Source organism: Acanthisitta chloris, unplaced genomic scaffold, assembly GCF_000695815.1.
Source record: "Acanthisitta chloris isolate BGI_N310 unplaced genomic scaffold, ASM69581v1 scaffold33250, whole genome shotgun sequence".
Classification (NCBI taxonomy): domain Eukaryota; kingdom Metazoa; phylum Chordata; class Aves; order Passeriformes; family Acanthisittidae; genus Acanthisitta; species Acanthisitta chloris.
The window spans coordinates 7,495-17,452 of record NW_008653824.1 but is presented as its reverse complement, the minus strand read 5'-3'; the positions used below and the strand labels follow the sequence as shown (position 1 = coordinate 17,452).

Below are 9,958 nucleotides of genomic sequence, written 5' to 3'. Positions count from 1 at the left end.
CGCCAGGCTTGGCCCAGGCTTCTCCGGGGGAGTTTGCTCAGGGTGCTTTCCCGCGCAGAACGCGCGGGCCCGTGGCCGAGCGCGCCGTTGAGCAGTTGGTGCTGGATGGTTCCTTTCTGTCGTCCGAGGGGAAGGAAACAGCCGCCTTGGCTTTGACAGTCAGTTCTTAACGTGGTTATAAAGGGGTTTAAATTGTTAGGTCGTGGCAGGTTCCCCAAGGGGTTTTTGGGTTTGCCACTGCAGCAGACTGGGAACTGGAATGGGTTTTATAGCTTATGTACCTTTTACAAGTCTGTGTCTCACCTCTGCCTTTCCTTTTGTGGTGATTTTTAAAGTAAAATGATACAAAACTATCAATTCAACCACATTTGTGGAGTGAATTACACTCTATGGGTTGTTTCTTCAGCCACTGGTGGGTTTTTCAGTAATCCCCTGTGCAGTGGAAAGGAAAGTCTGCAACCCTGTTTGTTACTCTGTGATACTCTTGTTTGGTGCTTTCATATCCAGTTTAATGCCTTAATTAAGGTGTGGGTCTGTGTCTGTTGGAAAAGTCATGATCCTTAACCACAAGTTAACATCAGGAACTTAAAAGGAAACTGAACATTCTGACTCGTCCTAGGTATGTTATTGCTGACTTAGTACACTCTGTATGACCTATAGAGAGAGTAGATGTGTAGATACTTCTCTCTGTTTGTCTGAGTGAGCAGCTGCCTGAGGTGACAACCCGCCACATGAACCTTGTTTCCATGTCCCCATCCCTGCTCCTTTGGGCTTCTAGAATGCCCTTACAGTGCTTGAAGAGCCTTTGGGAGTTGAATTTATCAAGAACTTAGTTGATGTCACTGTAACTTCCTTTATGTTTGTGTATCTTTCTGGTTACGCTTAGTTGATGTCACTGTAACTTCCTTTGTGTTTGTGTATCTTTCTGGTTATGAAGCTCACATGGCCTTTAGGGAGAACAGTTCTAGGGTCAAGTTCAGCAGCGAGAAAAAGTCCATTCAAATAGCTGAATACTTCTTTGTTTTGTTTTTCCACCTCACCCCAGCTCAGAAGAGGAGGATTTCTGTTCAAGTGAAAGGGACAGAACTTGTGCTGGCCAAGCCTCCCTCTCCCCGTGGAGAGCAGACTCTGCTGTGAAGTAACTGATGGGGAGTATTTCCTCTAACTGTGGTCTCTGTCTTGTTCCAGTGGAATCTCAGTGGAAAACTCCAAAGCCGATGGACCTCTGTTGCAGATTTTATTTATGAACAATGTCATTACTAAGTAAGTATTTTTAACAGAAGCAATCCCACAGTGAATGGGAACCTGTTTGGATGTGTGAGTGTTGTGCTGTAGGATGGCTATGTGTTCTACTCAATAACGTAAGCCACGTAAGCCTGAGGGGGAGGAAGGCTCATGGGTAGTGTGACAGCAGATCTGTTGTTTCCATGGAATGAACTGTGACTTCCAGGAACTTGGAGTGAGTTTAAAGTTTGTATTTCGGGAGTGTTGTAGCTAAGTATAGGAAATTAAATTTTCCCTGCCTGTAAGTTGATTTTGTGCCACACTAAGAGTCTAATCATAGAACCATCAAGTTTGGAGGAAACATTAACCAACCATTAACCTGTCACTGCTGGAACCTCTAAACCAGATCCTCCAGTGCCTCATCCAGACACCTCTTAAACACCTCCAGGGATGGTGACTGCACCACCTCCCTGGGCGATTCCCTATTCCTGAACACCCTCACAGGGAAAACGTTTCTCCTACCATCTCCTCTGACTCCTTGGCCACCTGTGCACACTGTTGGCTCACACTGAGCTGTGCCACAAGCACTGCCAAGTCCCTTTGGGACCGACATCTCTGTCCCCACTCCTCCCCCAGCCTGTCTAATAGTATGTCATACTCGCGTTGGAGAGGGTTGGGAGCAGGACAGAAAGGAATTTTCCCCCTTTTCTGAGTTCTGAGTAAGTGGTAAATGCTTTATAAAAGGTATCTGGCACTTAGTTGAGCCTTCCTCATGTCCTCACCTCTGCACTTCTTCCCTCCTGCAGGCGATATCATCAGGAAATTGAAGACTTTGTTTTTAATTTAGTTCAGAAATACGAAGAGCAGAAGAAAGGTGACCAAGAGAAAACACACTTGAATGTTAAGCCACAGGTACCTGAAAACTCAATTATTGGGTGCTCCTCGTGCTGCTTCCCAGTGGGAATGTTGCAATTCTGCCCTGGGGAACAGGAGCAAAGATGGAATCAAGGAGCTCTCAGCGTTGTATAACTGCTTGTTTCAAAACAGAGCCCAGGACTAGGGAAATCTCCTTTCTCTCTATGGAAATGCTGGTTTGAAGTTGTTCCTAGTGACATTTCAGTAAAAGAAAATTAAGTTGGTTTAATTAAGACCATAAAGTATAACCTTAATGTAACCTGATAGTATTTGGCCAGCTCTGAGTGTTTGTAAGAGAACAGACTGAGCAACAGAGTCTGGAAAATTACACTTTCTCCTCTTAGTTTAGAGTTCTGAGTTTTGCTCAGCATTCCCTTAGAATAAAAGGCTGGAATGGCACATGGCTCTCCAGCTTTCCCTGAGCTCTTCTGATGAGAAGAAGGTGTTATTTGCAGTGAGCTGTGTCTGGTGCACACTGGGGAGCACTGTCTGCTGTGGGACATCTCTGTCCTGCTGATGCTGCACAGGGGACAGAGGCTGAGCTCCATGCTCTGTGCCTTTCACACACTTCACTCCCTCAGGAGCTCTTGCTGACTCTTCTTTTCCTTTCTCTGCCAGCCCTCCAGTGTTGTTTTGGAAGAGGACTGTAAAACAACCAGCTCAAACTCTGCCAAAAAAATGAAAGAAGCTTTTAGTGTAAGTTTTTGACTGTGCTCCTGGACGGTAGGTCTGATTTCATTCTCCTATTCAGCACACACTGCCATGAAAATCAGATCAGTTTCACTGGAATAGCAGTTAAATTCAGCATGTTTTGGCTACATCAGCTCTGATTATTGTAGGAGCCTGTGGTCAGTGGAAAAAACTGTTACATCTACAGGTGTGGGAGTGTATTGCTTGTAATTTCTTATGGAGTGGGGGAAAACAACCTGGAAGTATTTGAAACAGTGTAAATTTATAGAAATGCAACAAACCTCTCCTAAATTTCTGACATTTCTGACAATTCTCTGACTTTTTTTCTGCAGGTTGTAGGAAGTGTTCTGTATTTTACCAATTTTTGTCTTGATAAACTGGGACAGCCTATATTAAATGAGAATCCACAGCTGACAGAAGGATGGGAAATACCTAAGTATCCTGTTTGCTAAAACATGTTTCTCTTTGCTGTTTGTCACATCCAGGGAATGACAGTTGGTAAATTGAACTCCTATTTCTATCAAAACCACATCAAGTTTTATAGAGGGAAAGTTTAGTGAGTCATTAATGGCTTTTTTGGCCAAACAGAAGTGTTTGATGTGATTGACATGTTGATTTTTAGATCCTTGGGAAGAGTTAGTGCCTTATCCCCATGAATACATTTGGTGATTTTAGGCATTCCCTGATCAGGTTTGGAGTGACAGCTCATTGCAGGTTGAATCAATGTGTTCCCTCTATACAATCTGCTCTTTGGGAGAAGAAAAAGATTTTGGCAAACTCAAATGATATTTTTTTTCTATGTGTTGGAGCCAGAGGGAAAGTCTTTTACTGATGTTTACTCATGGAATGCTCTTGCCATACATCCATTCTAAAGTTGGGTCTTTCCTGGTCACTAAAGCCACTGTTTCAAAGGTGAAATTGAGGGAAATGTGGAAAAAAGTGGGTGCTAATAGTGTCATCTTCAATGGCAGCAATTGGAAAAGAAATTTCTCCCCAGTTTTCCAGTGTTGCTTCTGCCCTGGAAATACTCAAGATAAGAACCAGTTTGACAGTTCATTTCTGCAGTATCTAATTCTTGGCCTTGGAATCAAGGGCATGTCCTGGTGTGAAACAATTACTTCTATCCAAACAAAACCTGCAAGTTTCCAATCTCCCAACCTGGATGAAGGGAGGAGATGCCTAACAGGGGAATTTCTCCTAAAATGCCAAGTTGAGTGTTGTCTGAACTTCGCTGTCTGCCAGCTCAGCTCTGAGATTGCTCATTAAATGTCCTTACTGCACCTTTCTTCAGAGCTCCCAGGGGTGGTACTGAGCCTAACCCAGCACTGATTTCTGAGTGAAGTGCTGTGTCGGGTTCTGAGTGCCCAAAGTCCTGCCCTGAGTGGACATGTCATTTTGAAACTCTTAACAAAACATGGTACTAATAAGATTGCTGTGAAGAATATCAGAATCAGCAGCTTGAAGTTCCTGCCTGTCAACAAGAGGGTTGTGGTTTTAGCAAGTGCTGCTAGAGAACTGAACTGGTTCTGGGGTAGAAATTGGGTAGGAGAAAACAGCACAAGCTCATCTTGGCAAATAGGTTAGAGTAGATACCATTTTAGAGTTTATCCTGTGGATTTTATGCCAAGGACTCCTCTGCAGCTTAGTGCAGAAGGGTCAGTTTTCTGTTCAAAGCACTATTAGGTTGTCACAGATATTTTAAACCAGACTGAAATTTTGCTTCATCCAGTAGCAATTCCTTATTGAAATCTAAAGATATCAGCAAGTTTTCAGCCAGATTCTCTCCCTAGATGGACAAGAAATACAAGTCAAACCCAGAAGGTTTGTATTACTCTTAAATATCAAGTTCTGAGGTGAGAAGTTCAGATATACTCTGTGATTACTGCCCAGCTCATGACCCTTTGGCCATACCTGAGCAGTGAGTCTGAATGAAGTTACACCAGAGCTGAGCTTCAGTCGGTGAGGCTCTGGGTTCCTGGACTCTAGGAAGGGCCTGAAATCAGTCTGTGAAAACTTCCTGAGCTCTGTACTTAATTCCTGTTGGGTTTAGTGATTACTTTGCCATCCTTGCCCTAATGGTTTGCAGAACGTCTCCTGCCTGATTTGATAGACTTCAGATCTTCGAGTTGATTGTATAGTTTTTATGGGAGGCCAGAAGTGAAGTGAATTCAGTTTCTAGCTGACAACTGTGTGGTCTCCATAGCATCTCAGTCTCTGATTTCAGATGCAGTGAAGACCAGGAAAGCTTTGAGTGGGAATTTCAGAGATGAAGGCTAAGCTCTGGTTTGCTTAGACATCTGACTGGCAGAAGGGGAAGCAGAGTGAAGGGCTGTGCTCTCGACATGGGATGGTGATAAAGTACTTGGGTGTTTGAATACTCTGTAAAGATGAAGCAGAAGAGACACTTTATCGTACTAGAGGCTTCAGGAAGTTGCAGTGTGTGTGGGGTGACCTTGAACACTCACCCTTGTGCTCCCTGTTGTCTCCACTCCTGGTTTCCATTGGGATTCAGGAAAAACAAATGTTCAGACAAGAAATCTTCTTAAAGTATTGGTATTTCCCCCCCCAGTGACATTGCAAATGATTGCTGCCCTGCTCTGAACTTAGAAGGAGAACTAAAGCTGCAGTCAGCAGCAGTTCCATGCCAGGTTTTCAGTGCACAATCCCACAGTATGCATAGCCTGCTCAAACTGGGGCCAGGGCTTGCCAAAGTAGTCATGTTCTGCTTCTTTCTACTGGGAACTGGTTCTCAGCGTTGTCAAAAGGGTCAGATCTCTGAGGGTACCATTTCCCCCTCCCTGTCCCTCCCTCACCTCTCGTGCTCTCCTCAGCACTGTGAAATGAGCACTGCTCTGGTGCCCCAGAGATTAAGAGAAGCAGAAGCCTATGACACCAGTGAGCAATGCTTATGTTTTACTTCTTCACCTCTAAACCTAAAAATCTGGCAGGAATGAAAAGCATTAAGTACATCTCTAGCACTGCAGAGTTGTTTTCAGGTGTAACTTCTTGTGCATTTTTTAAGCAGGCCCAAACCTCATTGTTTCAATTGTGGTTCTGAAGACCATCAAATGAAGGACTGTCCACAGGTAAAGTCTCCCCAGTAGTCCAGAGATTGCTGCTCCCCACTTTCCCAGTTAAAAAACCCAGATATATTTGGGTCAGAGTGGACAAATGGTTTTGTTATCTCTGTTGATTAAATTCTGATGTTCGTATTACAAAATCTAACATTCTGAGCCAGAAGATGAATTCATGTTGTAGCGTAATCGTAGATTCATAGACTGTCAAAAGATTGGGATGGATCTTAGAGATGATCCAGCCCCAACCCCTGCCCTGGGCAGGGACACCTCCCACCAGAGCAGGTTGCTCAAGGCTCATCCAACCTGGAATGAAACACTGCCAGGGTTGGGGCAGCCACAGCCTCCCTGGGCAACCTGCGCCAGTGTCTCCCCACCCTCACAGGGAAAACTTCTCCTGACATCTAGCCTAAATTCCCCTCCTTCAGTGCTCCCCATTGCCCCTTGTCCTGTCCCTGCAGCTCCTAACAGGGAATGTGACCAGTAACAGTTTCCCTCTTTGAATTGGTGGAAGGACTTGAGTTGGAACAGCCTTTCCCCTGGTTCAGATCTCTGCAAGCTCCAGTGCCAGTAGTGTGGGTTGTTGCTCTGAGGTTTTCATTGCAGCCAGTTGTGCCACAGAGCTGTGTGACTGGTGAGCCTGGGGAGGGTGAGCAGTGCTGGTGCTGTGCTGGGGAGGAGTGTGTGGCTGTGCACTGTCCAAGTCTCAACTCACCCACTGTGTTACCTTTAAGCCCCGAAACGCTGCTCGGATCAGTGAGAAGAGGAAGGAGTTTCTGGAGGCTTGTGGGGACAGCAGTCAGAACTTCCAGCAGCGTTACCATGCAGAAGAGGTAGAAGAGAGGTTTGGAAAATTTAAGCCAGGAGTAATCAGGTATCTTTTCCTTCCATTTGCATTGCTTTTCTGGGATACCTTGTCTGTTTTTGGAGTGGCAGATGATAATTTCCATCCTAACTCTTAGCTGTGGCCTATTACGTTCAAGTTTGCTAAATAAAAGGTTTCATATGTTGCACAGATATTTTTCCCACAAAACTCACTGCTAGCTTAATAGTCCTACCCTTGTCCACAGCCCTTTGCCTGGTGCAGGGAAAGATGTTACTCTGACTTCTCAGCTTTATTATGTTCCTAATCAACTGTGATTGTCTGTAAAATCCTGAACATTTGGAGCTTTTGGTGTGCTGCAGCAGCCTCCAAAGGAATCACCAGGAAATGAGTGTCCTGTTGGGGTGCTGCAGTCAGGGCCATGAATCAGGAGTAACAGGTCAAGGAAGTTATTCTTGGTGCAGAATTAATTCTTACAACATGGTTGAGCATGTGGTGCAAAAAGGTATATTTGAGATCAGCTGGTTTGGATCTAAAATTGTTCTGTGTGGGATCGAAAAGCCACAGAGCTTGAGCTAAACCGAAGCTGCTTTGACCTGACAGTTGCCAATTTAATGCAATGTTCATAACCTCCTTTTGCCAACGCTCAGCTGTGGATTCTGCTGGAGGACACTGTGATTTCTGTTTGTTTTCCTGCCCCAGTGGAGTCCTCCAGGATGCACTTGGAGTCACAGACAGGAGTCTTCCTCCCTTCATCTACCGCATGCGGCAGTTGGGCTATCCCCCAGGCTGGCTCAAGGAGGCTGAAATGGAGCACTCAGGACTGGCACTTTACGATGGAAGAGGTAAGGAATGTGGGGCTGGAATGCAGGTTTAGCATGCAGCCTGTTTACTGGCTGTGCACTGCTCAGGAGTCCATAAAGTAACTCCTTGGTAAACCTTCATCTTCCTCATGGAGGAGTGAGAAAGTTATAAATTAAGTTTTCTAGTCATGTAAAAATAGTCCTTTTTTTGTTATCTAGCCCTGTTGGAGCAATGACATCAGTTCTGCCAGGGGTGCATTGCATAGGGGAGGAGTGTCAGTGCGAAACTGCAGGATGTGCAAATAGCTTATTGCCCAGTTTCCTCCTCCTTTGTCTCTTATGTTTCACCAAGGAAACCGTAATACTTCCCAAAGGGAAATAATTGGTGTAGTGGGAGTAAAACCACCAGCAGCAAGCAAACAGCACATTTCTTGGAACCAGCCTTGTCAAGTGAGACTGAGCTCCATCGTGTCCCTGCCCAGGGCAGGGCTGGAACTAGGTGATCTCTAAGGTCCTTCCCACCCAAACCCCTCTGTGATTCTGTGCAGCAATTCACAGCTTTTTGCTAACGACCAACGTTTATGCTGCACCTCAGAACAGTCCTGGTGCCAAATTCTGAGGGTGGTCATGGTATATGAGTATTAGAGAACCCAGTTAGGTGTCTGGGGAAGCTTCATGCATAGATCCGATGGATTTGGTCATTGTTACTGCCTTTGTGGATCAGAAAACCTTGTATCAATACTTACATTCCAAAATCCTGCTCTTAAATCCTGTGGATTCTTGAAGTAATGCTTGTAATTAACATCACTTGATCACCTTTCATCCCAGGTGATGGTGCAGCAGAAGACGAAGCCTCTCACCAGCCCAAACGTGTCACGTACGATGTCTCTAAGCTGGTAAACTATCCAGGCTTTAATACATCCACTCCAAGTGGGATCCCAGATGTAAGTAGCTGTTCTCTGCCTTCTCAACAAGCTGCTGGGTGACAGGAACTGCCTTTAGCCAAGTCTTGATGTCTTGGATTCTGCACCTGACAATTCTGAGCACATGGTTTGGGGCTGTTGTAGTTAGTGTGGCATCCAGCTGAGAGCTGCCACGACCTGTGTGGGTAAGGTCTGACAGTGCTCGGGGGCCTGACTCCACTATGAGACAGTAGGGGCCTGGAAGGATAGTCTGGTGGTTTTTAAACCCCAGACTTCACACAGGACTGGTTGTTCCTTCCATGCACCTAAATCTTCTGCGTGTTCCTGGAATGTGAAAGCTACACAGAGCAGTCGGTGCACAACCTCTGCAAAGCTTTGTCACAGCCAGAGCAAACCAGGCCCTAACAGAAGGCCACAGAGTGGGTGCCCTCAAGCACAGAGCACACGAGAAATCTGTGGCTGCTGCACTTCTATTTTCGGAGGCTTTTGGGACTGCTGTCAGTGGATTTCAGCACTGACATCTCCAGCTTCATCTTGGCCCATTCAGTGGCCTCCAAATGTGTTTTTCACTCAGTCTTCTTATCCAGAGTTCTATTCACAACGTTTTTTTCAGTTTTCACTAAAAATCAAGCTTCCAGAGTGAACCTTTTTGTTTGGGCAGCTGTTGCAAGGGGCACTTTGCAGCTGTGTTACACGTGCTGAGGAGCAGCTGCTATGAAGTGGTTAAGAAAGGTGATGGTTTATTTTAGTTATGCTCCTCCCAGACACAGAGCTTTGCTGCAGTTGGGGCTCACAGGTGGGAGCACTTTGTTTTGCCAGGAGTTCCTGCTAAAGATCTGCTTATTACTCTGGTTAATGAGGCTTCTGATGAGAGCTTGAACGCAGCTTGGCTGGTTGATCAATCAGTGTCTAAGCTGTTCTGGTGTGTTATTAGCCAGGCATACACCACATTATTTCTCTTTTTTCTCCTCTCTGCTGTAGGAGTGGCAGCTGTTCGGTTCCATCCCCATGCAGCCATCTCAGCAGAAGGATGTGTTTGCTCACTACCTTTCTAACTTCCAGGCGGTAAATACTTCTCCTTGTTACAAAAAACCAAAATGTGTCTCGTGGTTAGTGTAGGCAGTGATGAGCTCTTGCTTGTATCTTCTCTGCACAAGGGACAGACTTTCTTACTGGCGCTGGTGGCTGTGAAATGCTGATTTGGGCTAGCAAAAGAGTCTCACATTTAAAACTCATTATGTCAGTGAATATAAGCAGTTCAGTTCATTACATCCCTCAAATGTCAATGTCCAGTTTTCAAACTGGGTCCCCAAATGATTGTAGTTAATTGCTGTAAGTGGGTTCCTGTAGCTGGAAGTGTCACCCTGGTCAGTTATGTACTAATTCCTTTGTTTTCCTGGATAATTTCTCCTCAGCCGTGTCCAAAATCCAGCAGTAAAAGGGCTGCACCTCAGGCCAGGTCTCATCATTCGAAGCGGCCGAGAGGAGACAGCTCCGAGGTGGCAG

At 45.4% G+C, this 9,958-nt stretch overlaps 1 protein-coding gene across 1 annotated transcript in view; it reads left to right on the top strand.

The window, feature by feature from the left end:
• Nucleotides 1-572: 572 nt before the first annotated feature.
• Nucleotides 573-9,958, top strand: part of ZCCHC8 (zinc finger, CCHC domain containing 8) — a 10,891-nt gene continuing 1,505 nt past the window's right edge. The window contains 12 exon segments of the mRNA XM_009082518.1: nt 573-619; nt 1,189-1,263; nt 2,031-2,136; nt 2,758-2,835; nt 3,162-3,265; nt 4,585-4,650; nt 5,855-5,915; nt 6,638-6,777; nt 7,429-7,571; nt 8,358-8,473; nt 9,434-9,517; nt 9,868-9,943. Coding sequence (XP_009080766.1) covers nt 1,244-1,263; nt 2,031-2,136; nt 2,758-2,835; nt 3,162-3,265; nt 4,585-4,650; nt 5,855-5,915; nt 6,638-6,777; nt 7,429-7,571; nt 8,358-8,473; nt 9,434-9,517; nt 9,868-9,943 — 994 coding nt within the window. The 5' untranslated portion in view covers nt 573-619; nt 1,189-1,243.